Source organism: Pyricularia pennisetigena, assembly GCF_004337985.1.
Source record: "Pyricularia pennisetigena strain Br36 chromosome Unknown Pyricularia_pennisetigena_Br36_Scf_10, whole genome shotgun sequence".
Classification (NCBI taxonomy): domain Eukaryota; kingdom Fungi; phylum Ascomycota; class Sordariomycetes; order Magnaporthales; family Pyriculariaceae; genus Pyricularia; species Pyricularia pennisetigena.
In genome coordinates this window covers 1,180,825-1,199,413 of record NW_021940922.1, presented here as the reverse complement: position 1 = coordinate 1,199,413, position 18,589 = coordinate 1,180,825, and the positions used below count along the sequence as shown (strand labels likewise).

The following is an 18,589-nucleotide window of genomic DNA, read 5'->3' as shown; positions in this document are numbered from 1 at the left end:
CAATATATTAATATAATAGGTTAATATCTCCTTTTATTGGATTACCACAATTATTATAACCCCTGCACTGAAATGTCCTGCTATTTACTATATTGTAACAATTGTTACAATTTTTTACGGTAATGCCAAACAATCACTGCTACAATATAACAGTTGTCACAATTTAGTTTTCACCCATTTATATATTTTGGGATAACGGGTACAATTTTAATTGTTGGCTAATTTATTTTCAATCGCCGACGTATTCGGCTTTTTAATTTATTTTAAGGCAAACAATCCCGGTAAATAAATTAAAGGTAATAAAATGCCCGTTTAGCAAAAAACCTTAGCCTCCGTACCGGATATATTTAACGATAGGGGTACCAAACCCATTTTCGATAATTTGGCAAATCGGCGTCGCTTACCCCTTATCCCCCCCCTTATCCGCCAAAGCGATATTAACCTCCCCGGGTTAAAAGCATTTGCAAACAAATTTAAACCGGTTATAATTCCCACAATTTTCGCCACGATATTAATTTACCTGCGGATAATAACCACCAGACCTAATTTTAAAAACGGCGATTTAAAATTTAAAACCGCTAATTTTGGACCATATATATATGGCGGTTACCATATCGACGATTGGTTTAAAATTTACTACCATTTCCTTTACTTTATTTTTCGCCGGCAGGGAAAAATCGTTATTGGAAACAAAAAAAGTTTTAGCGATTTTAATGGAAATTGCCGCAACCCCTTTAAATTTAATATCGAACAATCTTCCACCCTATTTACTGTCGCCGATTATATAATTATCGCCGACAACGTTATCGCCTTAAATAATTTGCATTTAATGCAATTTTAACATCGTTTGGTTGCCCGTTCGCGAGCCGACCAAACCATCGACGTCGCCAATTTATTTAGTTTTAACCGCGCCTGTTACAATAGGACGATAATAATGCTCGTTATTGATACCTGGTCCCGTTTTAAACCCATTAAAATCGGACGGTTAAAAAAGAAAAAAAAACGTGCAAATTAAATTTAAATGCACCCATTGGATTTGTTAATATTTGAAAATATTTTTAACAATTTGTACGACGAAGGGCGGTTCCATTATCCCATCCTTACCAAACCCAAAACAAAAATTACCGAACTTTATCCCAAATTTTTTAGCGACGACCAACAAAACGATTTCTTTAATTTTATACAAATTTAATCCACTATCGCCGATCGATTTACTAATATGGACCGCGCAAAAAAGGAAATTTTCGAGGACGCCCGCGAAAAAATCCTAACGGCTTCCTTGGTATATTATACGCAACTTTCCATTTTAATTAAAAATTTTCCCTGGACTGTTTATTTCTTTAATTCGGACGCGATTCAGGTTATTATAAAAAAATTGCGCCTTTTTTAAAACATTTTACCTGTCGACGGTCTAAATACCGACAACAAAATCGGTTTCAAATACAAAAAAATCAAAAACAAATACTTTTAGTTTAACTGGGATATGCCTAATGCTCCTTTTAGTCGCCATTAGCTACCCCATTAATTGGTTGGTAAGTTATATATATATTATCCCTGATAATTGTAACTATCGTCATAATTTTGCCCCTATTTTTGTAATTATTATCACAATCCCACCCCTACTTTTGTAATTATTATTACAATTTTTGTTTTTTGCTAAACTAATTTCTTTTTCGGTTTAAATACCCACACCCTATTAAAATTGGAATAATTAGCTTTTAAAAATTGGTTATTAACCAACGAAATAGGCACAGGAAAAACGATCATTTATTTTACGGCGACTTATATGTGGTATATCCGTTGCCAACACGACCGATTTATCCAAAATACCGACGGATATTTTCCCATTTTGATTTTCGTCCCGGCCAACCTTATCTCGCAAACATTTAAAAAGGTAATAACCAATTTCCCAACCCTCGATATCAAATATTATTATAATTTAGCCGAAATATGCGCTACCGATACCCCGCGAACGGTTGCTACTCTTACCCAAACGCAGTTTTACGATATTTTAACCAAATTCGCCGCCCGCAAATCTAATCCCAAATTTACAGGTACGGTTATTATTACATTTTATTCGACATTCCTAATCCGAAAAATTGAATAATTGGACGAAATCTATAACGCGGAAAAGGTATTTAACCCATAATGCATAAATAAAATTATCGATTTTAATCTTTAGCAGCGCCCCCCCGACGTCGACAATTTCGACGATAATTCCGACATTAAAAATAATACCCAGTAAATATTTTTTTGTAACAGTTATTATAATTTCGTTATATTAATATATTTGTTTAAATTAAATAATTTTATTAGGAACCGTTAACGCAAAAACGGCCGGAAGGCCGATTTTTCCACGGGCGAAAACACCAAAAATATCCGGCGTCTGGTTATATATTTACTATCCGGTACCTTTTTTCAACGTATGATTGGAAACGAGGTTTAATGCCTCCGCTACCGCGAATCGATAATATACCGCGCATTTCGCCTTATCCTTTGCATTAATCGGGGTATGGCCATTACCACGCCGACTATTAACAAAATTAAGGATATTATTAGCTTTAATACCTTAATTTGGGATAAATGTGCGATCCTTTTCGCCCGACCTAAAAGCTTGTTTTAAAAAAATATATTTACGGTCGATCACATTTGGGAAGGTAATGGTTGTTTCGTCGTTTTTAATATCGATAAAAATACCAAAATTTCCCTATAAGAATTCGAGTCGATGGGTTGGAAATGGTGGCTGTTTTACCTTCGAATTTTAAACTTTATAACTTTTACCACCACATTAGACGAAAAGTCGTTAGTAATTTTTAAACATACGGGCGTATTCACGGTACGCAGGGGTATGGACACCGGGCTTACCTTGCCCAACGGTACAATTATTTATCCCCGTAAACGTATTCCGCCCCATAGCATTATCACTAAGGAGTTCCAATTTGGCCACCGTTTCGAAAACGCTATAACGAACACCGAAGCAATTTTCAAAAACATCATTACCGCATTCGTGGGCGAAAATACCGACGATATAGTCTCAGGGCTCATCCCTGAAGCCCAGAGCTCCACAATTAATCCACTTCGCTCCACTTCGTGGCTCAATTGCGGCTTTGCAATGTACCTGTGGGTCCATCCAAAGAACGCTCTGGTTCAGATCTGAGGACAACTTGTCGATTTTCGCCGTTCATGGCGGTATTTTTGGCCTTTTTTTAACCGAAACTCCTTTATTATTCCACAACCATGCATAATATTGAAAAAATAAAATATCGTTGAAAATAGCGTTTAATACCGCTATTAGCATCAATTCGATTTATTTTTTTATCTGTTATAATGGCCGAATTCGATACCACCTGCCCTTAATCCGTTCATGGCGGTACTGTTTTTTCGATTTTATTTCGATTTTCGATTTCTTTTGATATTATTTTTAATTTTGACCAAATTTTATATTTTTTGTACGTGGAGGGTCGTATATATATTTATATCGGTATTAAAAACTTTGGTGCATATACCAAATTATATAAGCAGTTAAATAAGCGGATAGGCAAAGTGTATACTTTTTTATATATAATTTACAATCGAAACTCGTTTATATTTTTACCAATTTTAACGATAATGAAACCAAAGTTTTAAAAATTCGATTACGTATGGAAACTAACGTCCGGGTCCAGTTCTATTTATAATATTGGTTTTAAAAACTGTTTAATAAAAAAGAATGCTAAATGTGTATTTTATAAATCTTTTTGCTTTATTTGATTAATTTTATATTATTTTTGTTTTGCAGCCAGATTCTGTGGTTTTTGCACGTAGGGGGTGGCATATATATATTCAATATAATGCCTTATTTTGGTACGTATATCTAATTATATAAGCCGTTAAATATGCGGATAGGTAAAATGTATTCAATTTTATATATATTTTACAATCGAAATGCTTTTACATTTTTACCAATTTTGACATTAATAAAACCAAAGTTTGAAGAAGTGGATAATGTATATAAACAAACGTCAAGGTAAAATCCGATTTATAATACCGGCCCTTTTTGTTTTTTCATATAAAAAAATACTGAATATGTATTATTTCCATATTTATTGCTTTATTTAATTAAATAAAATTTATAAAAAAAAAGTAAAACAAGATTTTCTAATAAATTGATAAAAAAATGTCTAAATTAAACTTTCTTTTAATTTTACCAATATTTGCGTAAATTATTTAAGTTTTTAACAAAATGCTAGTTAATATAAAAATATTAATAATATATCTGTTTTAATCGATAATTGTATGCACTTTGCAGTATTATGTCTGCTAGGCTATAAATACTGTAACTGAAATTAAAGTTGATATTATATACTATTATTTAAAATAAAAATCAAATATAATGAAAAATTACAAATTTTACTTAATATTTTGATATCTTTTCAAATACAGTGGTTATAAAAACGCGGCCGCTATTTTAGTAATCAGCAAACTCCAATAAATCTAACGCAAATCATTATATAGTATTATAATTTTTATTTATTTTTTTATACGAATATTTAATTGCATACTATAGGTATACCATTTTCCTTTGCCATTATAATGCGAATATATTATATATACCCGCTACAAACGGCAAAATACCACAAATTATCCTTATATTAATAAAATAATTATAAGCGATATCGCAACATTAGGTCTATTATTAATAATACCGTTATAAAAGGCGAAATGCGACAAATTATCGTTGGTGGTACCGCCATAAACGGCGAAATGCGACAAGATGTCCTCAGACTAGAACGAGCGCGATCTTTTCGGCCAATGTAATTGGTCGAAAAGCCATGTGGTTGAAAGGTACATGGAGCGCTCGGTCCCCACTGCGAAGCAGGGGGGTCTAGTCTGAGCACTGAGACTACCGACGATATTGGTCCCGCTCCATTAGGAGCTCCCATTAATGGGGATACCATAACTGGTGACCGCCAAACTTCGGCTTTTTTTAATATGGGTCTTATCCGCCTGCTGCAATTTTTGGCAATTAATTACCTTTCTTAATTAATAATCCACGCCGAGGACGACACCCGGGATATTAATTCGGCGGAACTGGGTAAAATTATGGCGTTAAAAGGAATGGATTTTAAAGCCAAATAGCGCAACGTCCGACAAAACCTTAAAAAAAGCTTATAGGAAGGAAAAGCCCGCTTTAAATCGGTAATTGTGGACGTTTTAATTTAATATAGCGGCGACGGTCCCTTTAATTGGGTTTATTCGAAAACCTGCACTAATTTTAAAACGTTACCTCCGTCGGGCAGGGTTAAAATAATCCATTTTATATTAAACGAATCGCCATTTATTACCCGCGTAATCGAAATTTGTATGGAGGAAAAGAAAAAGGGTTAACGCGTCCTGGTTATAACCCCCAATCCTTGGATTTAAACGTAAATTAACCATATAATAACAATTATTATAATCCCTTTTCTTCCCCACAACCATTATAACAATTATCACAATTTTTATATTTTTAAATTGTAATAAATGTTACAATAACTATTATTTTTCCATTTTTGTAATAACTGTTACAATTTTTAATATACCTGCTAATTTTTTTAATTTTATTGCTTTTATTTTGGAAAAAGCCAGTTTCGGTATAATTATTATCCGATTAGGCCTGTCCCAAGCCGAACGCGACAAAACCGTCTCCGATTTCACCGATTCCAGCTCCAATTTTAACGTTTATGTTCTAAGCATTAACATTTCCAACGCTGGTTTTAATTTGCACCCTAATTATTGCAATGGTATTATTATCCCTTTAATGTGGAACGTTAATATATAATTGCAAATTTGTGGTCGTTTAATTCGGTTGGGTTAAAACAAACCTGTTATTTGGCGCATTTTCGAAATACGAAATACCCTTTTCGACTGGGTAAAAGATCGTATATTCCGGAAAATTAATACCCCTTTTTCTACTATTCCGGCCGTTGCTAATATATAGTAAATATTATTTAAATATATTACGCGTATGCGCTTTCCCAAAGTTATCCAATTTCCAATTATTAAACAACTCCTAGCCTATAAGGCAATAGCAGTTATATTCTCCTGGCCTTTCAACTGTTTCGTTTGGATAATAAAACCCCCCAGCATCTTAATACCTTTTATTTTAACAGGACGCGCCGCATAAGCGGATTTTATTTTCGCCGAATTTTAATATTCGTATCAAATATCTTTAAACAATTCAACGAACAGGATTTGGTAGAAAAAACGTTAATTTTCATTTTAACGTTAGGTCCAATTTATATTAATTATTAATATTAGGAGTAAAATGGTGGCCGTAATACGTTTGCTAGTTATATTAATTATACATATTTACCTTATTTCGATTTTACAATTATGGATTAAGGGTTTATGGTTAAATTAATAAAATAAATTAAAAACAGCGATGGATTTTACGACGAAACCGCGACCGCGCGGGTTATCGGGGCCCCAATAACGGATTTTGGTTCCTGGGTTATCAAACGCCGGGAAACCAATAAACCGTTTTAAAAAAGCATTTTTGGTAATAATAACGCCGACCTTTTAGCGGTCGTTATTCCGTTTTTTTCATTTATCGATTTTGGCCTTAATTACGATAAATTTATATTCGATTCGTTAAGGAAACCCTGCATACCCATTTTAAAAAAGGATAAAAAGGAGGACGATTCGGTCCTTGGATCGTTTACCGCGACCCCAGCTCGGAAAAAAAGGCGTAACGTTAACAAACCCACTTTTAAAAAAACACTTAACGCTGCCAAACGTTTTCGTTTTTTTTAATCGGTTTAGGTTTCTTTGTTTTGCTTTTCTTTTGGGGTTTAGTGCTATAAAACTGGGGGTTTTATATATATAATATTGTAGCAATTATCACTATTGGGATCCGGTTTAATGGATTTATTATTCGTGGTTAATAGGGTATTATAACAACGGTTATTACCAGGATCCTTTTTGCTGGATTTATAATTGGCGGTGGATAGAGGATATGGTTTATTTGGGTAAAAAAAATGGATAAAAAACGGGTTATTTATGCGCAAGATTTTGGAGGAGGTTATATTTCGCATTTTATTTTAAACCAAATTTACAATTGGTATTTATTTGTTTGTATTTACTGGTTTTGCGGACGCTGTTTTACCTCCGTTATTCGCGGGTAAGGTCACCGTTATTCGTCCATTTAATTCTTTTTTATAATGGAACGATTTTCGCCTTTACCCGTTTTAATTTACGTAATTTACCTTTTATTATTTTGAATTTTATGCGCCTTTTTCGTCGGATTTTTCGTATATTCCGTACAGCAAATCTCTTTCGGTATTAATTATACCACTATTATTTAAACCGTCTATCCGGTTATATCCCTCCTTTGGATTTGCCCCTGTTTTTTCAATATCCGCCTAAAATAATACGCTATTAGGGCGTACGACTTTTTAATTAAATGCCTCCAATTTATCGCCCATTAGCTTTTTTAAACCCAGGTATGATAAATTAGGGCCGTCGAAATCGAAATTGGGTAATATTTCGGCCTTTTCGCTTCCCCAACCATTTTAAAATAATAAACACGCATAGTGGATTATATTTTAGTTGGTTAACATTATGTGGTGTTTGTTGTTAATGCGTGTACGGGCGATGTTTTCCAATATTTTGCGCACCGTAGTTGCGATTGGCCCCATTGCTGCATAATTTAGGAATGTTTTTCGCAAATCGTGCGTGGAATTGCGGTTATTTTTAATGTTTATAACGAAACCCCTATTAATATATTTAATTGCTAGGTTTACCGGTTTAAATCCATTCCCGGCCGTGGTATATTTTACGAACGCTGATTTTATAATCCCGGTGCGTAGCGGTTAATCTGTAACCTTTGGTTGTAATAACCAGGTTAAATATAGCATTTTAAGGCCATAATTTTTTGTTTTGCAACCGTAGAAAAATAGGACCAATTGCGGTATTATAGTTTCCAATACGCCGTAATTTCCTTAGTGGAACGCGTTTATTATTATCTATAAAAAGTTGATCATTTGCAAATAGCGGCGTTGCGTGCGGAAAGCGATATTGATTTTAGGATTTATATCCCATAATCCATCACCCATTAAACCGTTAATATAACCAGCGAATATACTGTCGTAAACACGGTTTACCACGGAAATATATGTATTATATAATATATCGGTCAAAACTTTTTCCAGGGCGTTTTTAAAAATTTAATCCCTGTCCAATAATCCGTTTTGGACTAAAATAGCAATTGTAATGCACAAAATGCGGGACCGGAATACATTTTATAAAAACCGTAAAACGTGAAAAAAATTTTTTTTATTTTTTTAAAACTGGTTATATCTCCCCAACCCTATTATATTTATAGATATAATAGGGGCGTAATATTACAATAACTGGTTAATAAAATTGAATTCAATATAGAAAAACGCTGGTACGGGTAATATCCATTATTTTTTGTTAAAAGGTTAAAATAATTCGATATAAATTCCCTAAATAGTACGGATATATAACGTTGTTTTTTAATCCCCATAAACGAGGAACAGGACGGAAAAATAATCGAAATGGTCGGGTAATAGGTTTAAAAAACGTTTAAAAAGGATTTCGTGGATTTGGATAATTCCTGCGTATTCCCTTTCGTTTTCGGTAATAGCGGGGGTATAAATAAAGTAAAGAGTCAATGTAATTCGTGCGAGGGTAGGGTATTGTGGGATTGTTTCAGGCGTATGTGGGCGGTTGGGGAATAAAAAACCACAAATTTGGTGCATTATATAATATTTGGCGTTTTCGTAATAGGTGTCCGGATATTGTAAAAAGGCGGGCGTTTGCAACCATTTCTGGCGGAAAGGTACGGTGGCGTGCGATTGGGATTGCGTATATCGTTTAAATCCTGGCGTTAATATAAGGAAACACGATGTTAAATTTTGCATTCGGTTACGTCTTCCATATCCAAAGTCCTATGCCTTGTCCAAAAAGTTGAAATTATTATATACGAAAGATAATATTGGGTTACGAACGATCCTTTTTAAATTTGTTTATATATTAATATATACATATATTAATATATACATATATTAATATATACATATATTAATATATACATATATATATATATATATATATATATATATATATATATATATGTAATAAATTATTATTGCTATTCGCGGTAAAAGCTAAATATAAATATGGATATTATTAATAACGTACTCGGGCAACGGCGACAAGCTGTTAGGTTTACCGTTTAATAATTTAATAAAATAAGCATATTCCAAACCCGGATAATATATCTACAATACGTCGTGGAACTCCATTATTTATAAAATATAATGCGAGTGCGCGTAGCAAATAATTGCTTTTTTGGGGGGAATATCCGTGGGTTAAAATCGCTAATATTAATATAACGCGTTGGCTTTTTAACGTTGGGGGGTTTGTGGTTTTTAAAAAGGTATTTGGTTCCAGGTATACCACGTTCGAAATTTGTAACGATGGATAAAACGGGCGGTGGCCCCGGGAATGCAATAATAATAAAAATATAAATTTATATAATATTGGCGTTTTGGACGGGATTTCCTGGGTGGACGTGTCGAATGTTTATTTAAACCAATTTATATTGTTTACGTTTTTGGCGGAATAATCCTTTATTCCCGAAAATTGGAAATTTGTGGGTTTAAACCGGTTGAAAAAACGTAAATATTATATTAATTGCTGCAATTTTTTACGTAAAAGGTTGGCCTTAATAGGCGCAAAAAATTTATTATTAAAACGATATTCGACCCTATTAGCGCGTAAACGTTTTCGGATTTAAGGGTTTCGTAATATTTTTTTAAAAAAAATATTCGCGATAGGGCAGGTCGGGTAATTTCGTAAAAATTTGCCGCTATTACCTAAACGTGAATAAATTACGTAAAATTGGTGCGTCGGTAACGGTTGCGCCAAAATTTGGTAATATCGCGAATAAATTTGGTTTTAGGGTTTATTTCCGTTTCGGAATTGGATTTTTTCGGTAATTGTTTTTAATCGATTAAAAAGGGTTTAAATTCCTATTTATTTTCGAATATAGGATTGGGCGATAGTAATTGGAATAACGATAAAAACGAAAGTAATTGCGATATCGATTAAGGTAATAGGGTTAAATCGGACGTAAAATATTGGGTTGCAGGTTGCGCGGATGGGAATATTTTTTCGGGTATATTCATTAATATTATTGGAAATATATTTTCCATTATTGGATTCGGGTTTTATTTGGTTTAATAATATATCGAATAAAAGTTAATATGCGTAAATATATAATATAATGGTAAAATTTTTTCATTTTTTTGTGTATCGGGGGGAATGGTGGTTGGCGATATCGCAGTATTGGGTGTTTTGTTGGTGGTACCGCTATAAACGGCGAAATGCGACAAAATGTTTTTAAACTAGAACGAGCGCGATTTTTTCGGCCAATGTAATTGGTCGAAAAGCCATGTGGCTAAAAGGTATATGGAGCGCTCGGTCCCCACTGCGAAGCAGGGGGGTCTAGTCTGAGCACTGAGACTAGCTATGAACGGCGAAATGCGACCAGTTGTCCTCAGACTAGAACGAGTGCGATCTTTTCGGCCAATGCAATTGGTCGAAAAGCCATGTGGCTAAAAGGTACATGGAGCGCTCGGACCCCGCAGGGGTCTAGTCTGAGCACTGAGACCAACGTAAAATTGAGTTTGTTTTGTCGGGGTTTATCTGAACCTCGTCTGACTCGGTGTCGTTTTCAACCACACTAGCCGGAAAAACAAACATATTAGCTGGTTCCCCATCGTAACTATCGTCCATTTTTATTTTCCACAGTTTATTCGACCGGACCCCTGTGAAATCTCGCCACACCACACCGCTAATATCCAATCCGCACCACCTCCAACAGGGAACACTTTTAACATCTCCAGATCAGCACCACTAAGAATAGCAATACAAGCTATGGTCAGTATTGTGAATGCCGACCCGACTTGGCTTCAGGGCCAGCTCATGGACGGACTGGCATCGTATCAATTTGAGCGCTCAAAAATTGCGTTAACTCTGGTTGCTCTTGTGCTGGTGCCCGTGATCGCCAGCTATTCTATCAGCAGTCGCAAAGATGGCAAAATCCCTCTACTTAACCCACGGGGCCTGTTCGAATTAAGCCTTACAAAAAATGTTGAGTTTATGGCCATTGGTATGGGTCTTTTCCAGGAAGGTAAAAAACGTTTTCCAGGGCAGCCTTTCAAGCTTTTAAGCAACGTCGGTCCGGTCACTATTTTGCCTCCTGATCGGGCAAATGAGGTTAAAAGCCTGCCGACGTTGAATTTCCGCAAAGCCTTTGCCTATGTAAGTCGACTGGGTCGCACGATACCGTTTTAAAGAGCTGACCTCCCCAAATAATGCAATCCTTAACATGGCTAAAACCAATTTGATAGGCTCTGCCGGCTGGCTGCCCGGGCAGAGATGTTTTCTGGTTGCTCGACCACCCGAACGAGATCGTACAAAAGGTTGTTATGAAACATTTGACAAAGCGCCTTAGTAAGTAGTAAACCATGTGTTGCAGTTGTTCACCGTGGTTTGCAAGCTTTACTAACTCAACGTCGTTTCCAAAGATAGCGTTACGGGGCCGATGGCCTTGGAAGCCGCCTTTGCTATTGACAAAGTTTTGGGCAACAATCCCGGTATATTCTATCTATCTTCATCTCTACCCGGGGAAGACCGTAATTGAAATGCTATCGACGCCGCTGACCAAAAGCCCCTCCAAAACTTGTTGGTGTTGGGAAAAAGACTGGACCGAGGTGATAATTTATGAGAAAACCACACAAATTGTCGCCCGCGTCTCTTCCCGCGTTTTCCTCGGATCCCAGATCTGTCGGAACGAGGAGTGGCTCGACGTAACCATCAAAAACGCCATGGTGTCCTTTGGGATTTTGATGTCAGTGCGCTGTTTCCCCAGTTGGCTGAGGTCGGTTATATTTTGGACCGGCAAGCCCGGCAAGGAGTTCCGCGCCTTGTACGCCCGCGCGTGCAACATTGTGGAACCGGTCGTTGAAAGCCGACGCAGGGAGCGGAAGGAATGCGCGGCCAAAGGGCTGGAACCGCCAGTTTATAACGACGTTATCGAATGGGTCGACATGGAAGCGAAAGGCGACCCCACGTGCAAAACAACGGGCGTACAGCTGGTTTTGTCGACCGCGGCCATCCACACCACGGCGGATCTGTTCACCTACACCCTGATACAGCTGGCCGCCAACCCATATCACATCGAGGCGCTAAGGAAGGAAATATTGGAGACGCTGCCCGTCAACGGGTGGAAAAAAATGTCCCTCGCGTCTCTCAAACTACTCGATAGCGCCATTAAAGAAGCACAAAGGCTTAAGCCCGTCCAGGCGAATTCCATGCAGCGGATGGTAACAGAAGACACCGAGCTCGAGGGCGGGTACGTGCTTCGCAAGGGTGAAGTCGTCAGCGTCGACGCCAGCAGGGTTTGGGACCCGGCCAGGTTCGAAAACCCGAGAGAGTTTAACCCCTACCGGTTTTTTGAGGCTCGGCAAAAGCCTGGCGGTGAAAACATCTCGCAGCTAGTGTCGGCCACCGCCGATCACCTACCATTTGGCTACGGCAAATACGCATGCCCGGGCCGCTTTTTCGTCGCCCACGAGATCAAGCTTATATTTTGTTACTTGCTTCTCAAATACGATTGGAAAATATCTGATAGTAATACGGCTCCATTCACCATCGATGCGGGTCTCGATACGTTGGTTAATCCAGCGGTTAAACTTGTATATAAACCGCGCAAGGCGGAGATTGATTTGGATTCGCTGGTGTTTGAAGCTGCGGAATAGAGCGACAAAGCAATGCTTGCTATTTGGAAAGAAATAAGGGCTTTTTCCCGATAGTCTTTCTATCGGAATAAAAACCAAGAAGCTGGGATTTAATTTATATTCCTGAGCTGGGGCACGTTTCCTTACTAGCGCCTTTGCAGAATCTTCAAGAGCATATATGCCTTTTCATCATCTGACCACCATTGATTTTATCCTAAAAAAGTGAACAAGTTCCAGAATGCTCGGTTGAGAGCCGGAGCAGCAACCAAGTTCAACCTTCACCTCGTAACGTTCGCTACGCCCACATTTACTAAAGGTCAAATTTAGCAATGGGCAAGTTTTTAACCCTTGTCTGAACCTCTGATTAAGGCCGCAGTTATGTTAAATGACTTGTCTTGTGGTTGGGAGGAAGGGGATGTATTACCTCGGCTATCTAGAAGTAACTCGGCAGTGGGTAAAGTCTGACGCGTGTAATTGTTCGCAGATATGCAGTGCGTATCGCAGCTTTGTTTAAACACCGACGTGGATACGATAAATCGCTGTCGGCAAAAGACAAAACCCAGAACCCACCTAAGCACGACTTATACGAGGATCTTCTTATCAGGGGCCGGAGGGTTCTGCCCTGTTTGTAAGGTCAAGGACAGCCAATGAATTCTGAACTTTGCAACATGTAAGTTCGGTGTTTAAGAACACATCTATCTCCCTGCCGGCCACGACGGGATCCAAACCTTAATCTTGCTAGGATTAGCCGTCACAGCTTCCGTGTCTGGAAGCTGGGATTTTGCATTAACCGTCAACTCAACCCAATACTTCGTACTGTGTATATTAGTTTGCCGGCAAATCTAGATCAAGGTCCCTCCCAAACGGGAGAAAGAAAATCATTTCAAAATTATCATGTTTAGAAATTTCCTTTATTAAACAGGGGTCGGTTTTCAACTCTAAACATTGAATGCATGGGGAATCAAGTCAAGTAAGTACTTCAGGTAAAGTAGGGACGTCCGCCACTCTGTTATACTTTCATCAATCTGTAGAAATAAGAATTGATAAAATCATCCGGTTTACGGATGCCTCAAGGATTTCTCGCTTTTGATTGCGAGCGTGTACACTGTTATTAAGATTTCAGCTTCATTTTACATTTCCTCTTCATCCCAACTGCTCAATGGCGGCCAACCCAGTAGCCAACATCTCCCAGGCGGGAATTCTCCAGGGGCTCGGCACTATGACGTCGGCATGGTATGCTCCGTACATTGTCACGGCCTTGGTATTGACCATTGCCGCATACAACTCGCGGGACAATTATCCAAACGTACCTTGGTTAAACCCAAAAGGGTTTATCGATTTGATGGCATTTAAGCCACGCTACAAATTCTTTTTTCAGCCTCGAGAAACGTTGAAAGAAGGTGCAAAACGATTCGGAGATAAGCCTTACAAACTCAATACGGAGCACGGCCCCGTCCTCGTCCTCCCGCACAAATACGTGGCCGAGGTGAGAAGTGAACGAAACCTTGATTTCACGGCTGCAGCTGGAGATGTAAGTAAAATAACTCAGGCTGTCTTGCAATCTTTGTGATACAGTAGCCTGTAGTCTTCTTCTTATTCTCTTATTAATTCAGTGGGCTTACTATGGGATGGGGTCCAGTATGTTCATAATTATCTTCCAGGCTTTGAACCACTTAGCGCGCCCAAGGAATTGCCTCATATTATTAACCAATATCTGACGAGAGCCCTTTGTAAGTTGCCGGTGAATTTTTGACTTCCGCATCCACGAACACAAGAACACAGGGCATTAACTGACACACCGGTGACGAGGTTATAGCGACCTTGACGAAGCCGTTATCACTTGAGGCTACCAAAGCTCTGAAGGATGTGTTTGCTGAATCAAAGGGTACGTCGCACAACCCTTGAGGAGCTGAGCGATCACGCTAAAAAGAGACATGGCAACCTCGCAGACTGGACTGAAATAACCCCTGCCAGCGTCACGATGATCGTTTCCCGTATGTCCTCCCGAATCTTTATGGAGGAACTTTGCAAAGATACGGATTGGATCAAGGCATCTTCTGAATACGTCGTCAACATTTTCCATTTTGGGTTTCTCCTCGGGGTGTGTCCAAAGTTCCTTCGACGCATCGTAAACCAATTTCACCCACGAGCGTTGAAAAACCGCCAGCTGCTTCAGAACTGCCGGGACATATTAAAGCCGTATCTAGACCAACGGGCCGCGGTTATCAAGGAGGCCGAGGCTCAGGGTGAAAAGAACCCATACAACGATTCAATCGAATGGTATAAAAAGGAAGTTCAAAGTAGAAAGGTCGACCCGGCAGTTGAGCAGATTTCTCTCTCCCTCTTAGCCGTACACACCACTTCGGACCTCTTGGGCCAAACCATAGTCGACATTGCGAGGCAACCGGAGCTTTTTGATCCTTTGCGTCAGGAGGTTATCAATGTGCTGGGTACAGACGGTCTAAACAAGGCGGCGTTCCAGAAGCTGGTATTGATGGATGGCTGTTTTAAAGAAACCCAGAGGGTAAGACCAATTTTTAACAGTAAGTTGGAAAGCGACCATTTTCTCCAAAGAAAAAAAGAACAAGATGCCCATTTATAAAATCAGGGGTCAAAGCTCTTAGAAGAATAAATAACCCACGGCGAAATTGGCACATCTTCTAACTGGTCCCCGGCATAGCATTTTTCCAAAGAAAAGCCCTTCAAAACGTCACGCTGAGCGACGGCTTCGTCATCAGAAAGGGGACCAATGTCGCAGTGGACGCCATTCGCATGGAGGACGAAAATATTTGGCCGGAACCGCACCGCTACAACCCCTACCGCTTCATCGAGATGCGCAAAACACCAGGAGAGGAGGCCAAATCGCACCTGGTCAGCGTCAGTGCCAATCACTTTGCTTTTGGCCATGGCGTCCACGCCTGTCCCGGTCGATTCTTCGCAGCCGTGGAGCTAAAAATCGCCTTGGCGCATATTCTCCTCAAATACGACTGGAAGCTTGCCCCGGGCAGCGAGAATATAGGTCCCGCCGCACACGGAATTAATTTCAACCTCAATCCCGATATCAAGCTCTTGGTTCGTCGTAGAAAAGAGGAGCTGGAGCTCGACTCGCTGGCTTTTTAAGGTGGCGGTAGCTGGTTGTGTGGAAACGGGGCCCGAAAAGAGTATAAAAACTAGGTGGGGGACTTATAGTTTTTAAAACAGGTTTACCATCAACCTGCCCCGGACTTTTCGGAATGCGACCTCGGCCGACTCGCATGCCATGTCAGTAAGTAAGGTGAATACTGCTGAAAGTTAAGGGCGTGATGGAAGCTACGCATAAACAAGCCTTTGGGCCGTAGTAGTCTTCCAAGGGCCCACAGAGCCCCGGAAGGTATACCTTACCATAGGGAAGATTGACTGGGTTTCGGCAAGACTTTATGGAAAGCTTAAACTGCAACCGCACAGCTCACAGAGGATTTTATATATTACATTTGTAATCTCGACAAATATGGGCCACTGCATCCACAGCATCTACCACGTGATTTATGCCACTTTTGCTCAGGGTGAAGGCATCTTTGCACCCAGAGTACACCAAGGTACTCCGAAATTTATTGGGCTGTGATAAAAACAAACACGTCTTGAATTTCAAATCGATATCCAACAGGGGAAACCGCTCAAGGTCCTAATGAAGCACGTAATATATTATATGCTATGGCCCGGGTAAATGTGGCACACAAGTAAGTCTATTGGCACTAAGGCCTGCCAAAACCCGAAAACAGGTTTAGCCTAGCCTCAAGGCTCATCCCTGGAGCACAGAACTTCACAACTGAGCGTGGCTTAATTGAGGCTTTGCATACTTCGTGGTAGGGGTAAAAATCACCACCACTGAACAGTGGTGGCGACTTTGCAAGTGTGTGGAACCCCGACCCGGCGTTATATGAAAGTACGAACGCGTGCTCGTTGGGGTTCAGTAAGATGTTTCGTTATAATGGCGATTAACATGATTTCTTTTATATATATATATAAAGTTGAACAACGCGTCGCGGCTTTGATTATTTGAAAAAAAAAACAATATTATAAAATCGATTGTGGTTGTAATTTCAGGTTTTAAAATCGTTAAATGAATTAACAAGTGCGATACCTGAGTCTCAGTGCTCAGACTAGACCCCCCTGCTTCGCATTGGGGACCGAGCGCCCCATGTACCTTTCAGCCACATGGGTTTTCGACCAATTACATTGGCCGAAAAGAACGCGCTCTGAACCAGAACGTTCTTTGGTTTAGGTTTGAGGACAACTTGTCGATTTTCGCCGTTCATGGCGGTATTTTTGCCATTTTTGCGACCGACACTCCCTTATTATTCCACAACCACGCAAGATATTGAAAAAAGAAAACATCGTTGAAAATGGGAATTGGTAGGCCTTTTTCATGAATCCAAATTCTTTTGCACCCGGCACGCCAATCAAAAGTTGGATATGGCCCGCCCTTCATCCGTTCATGGCGGTGCTGTTTTTTTCGATAATTTGTAAATTTTGGATTATCTTTTATATTATTTTTGTTTTTCGACCAAACTTTTCAATTTCTGCACGTGGAGGGTCGTATACGTACATTTAACGTTTTATTAGACTCTGGTTTATACACCGGATTATATAAATCGTTAAATAGGCGGATAGGCAAAGTATAAATATTCTTCTGTATAATTTACAATCGAAACGCCTTTGCATTTTTACCAATTTTAACGATAATAAAACCAAAGTTGCAGGGATCGGATGACGTATATAAACAAACGTCCACGCTAAAGCAAAAACTTTTTATACGGGTTTTCATCATTTGTTTATATAAAAAAGTGCTAAATGTGTGTTATTTATCTATTTTTTGCTTTATTTAATCAATTTATTTAATGTCTGTTTTGCAACTAAATTTTAAGGTTCTCGCACGTGGGGGGTAGCATACGAATATACTCTATACTGCTTTAATTTGGTATATATATCTAATTTCATAAACCGTTAAATAAGCGCATAGGTAAAGTATATACAATTTTGTATAAAATTTACAATCGAAACGCGTTTATATTTTTACCAATTTTAACAATAATTGAACCAAACCTTTGGGGCTCGGGATACGTAGATAAACCAACGTCCATGTCAAGTCCGATTTGAAGTACCCGCTTTCAATATTGTGCTATATTGAAAAATGCTAAATTTGTGTTATTTTTCTATTTTCTGCTTTATTCAATGAAATGAAATTTGGACAAAAAGTAAAATGATGTTTATCTACAAACTTATGAAAAATGGACAAATTGAAGTCTCTTTCAATTTTACCAATATTTGCGTAAATTATTCAATTTTTCAATAAATTATCAGTTGATATAAAAATATTAATCAAGTTTTGTTAACTTTCATTTAATCTTATATTCGAATATTTTATTGCATACTGTGGTTGCACTATTCTTGTTGCCATTATAATGCGTATGCAGTGTGTATACCCGCTATAAACGGCCAAATGCGACAAGTTGTCCTCAGACTAGAACGAGCGTGATCTTTTCGGCCAACCAAATTGGCCGAAAAGCCATGTGGCTGAAAGGTACATGGAGCGCTCGGTCCCCACTACGAAGCAGGGGGTTCTAGTCTGAGCACTGAGACTAATATATCCCTTTAATTAGAAATTCGATATAGGCCGCCCTTGTTTCGTTTTTGGCGGTATCCCATATCCAGCCCATTAACACGATCAATATTCACCTGCTATTTCCTTAATACCAGGTATTAGCGTTTAAAATTTATATATGGAAAATCTCCTTATTGAAAGGAACCTCTAGATATAA

At 38.5% G+C, this 18,589-nt stretch overlaps 1 protein-coding gene across 1 annotated transcript; it reads left to right on the top strand.

The window, feature by feature from the left end:
* Window positions 1-10,800: 10,800 nt before the first annotated feature.
* Window positions 10,801-15,911, top strand: PpBr36_10642 (uncharacterized protein; the record flags this gene model as incomplete). The annotated part of the gene is made up of 8 exons (XM_029897752.1): window positions 10,801-11,313; window positions 11,403-11,505; window positions 11,580-11,648; window positions 11,755-12,714; window positions 13,967-14,322; window positions 14,622-14,676; window positions 14,741-15,334; window positions 15,472-15,911. Coding segments are annotated over 8 exons (3,090 nt in total), but the record flags the coding sequence as incomplete, so codon positions are not given.
* Between the last annotated feature and the right edge of the window lie 2,678 nt (window positions 15,912-18,589).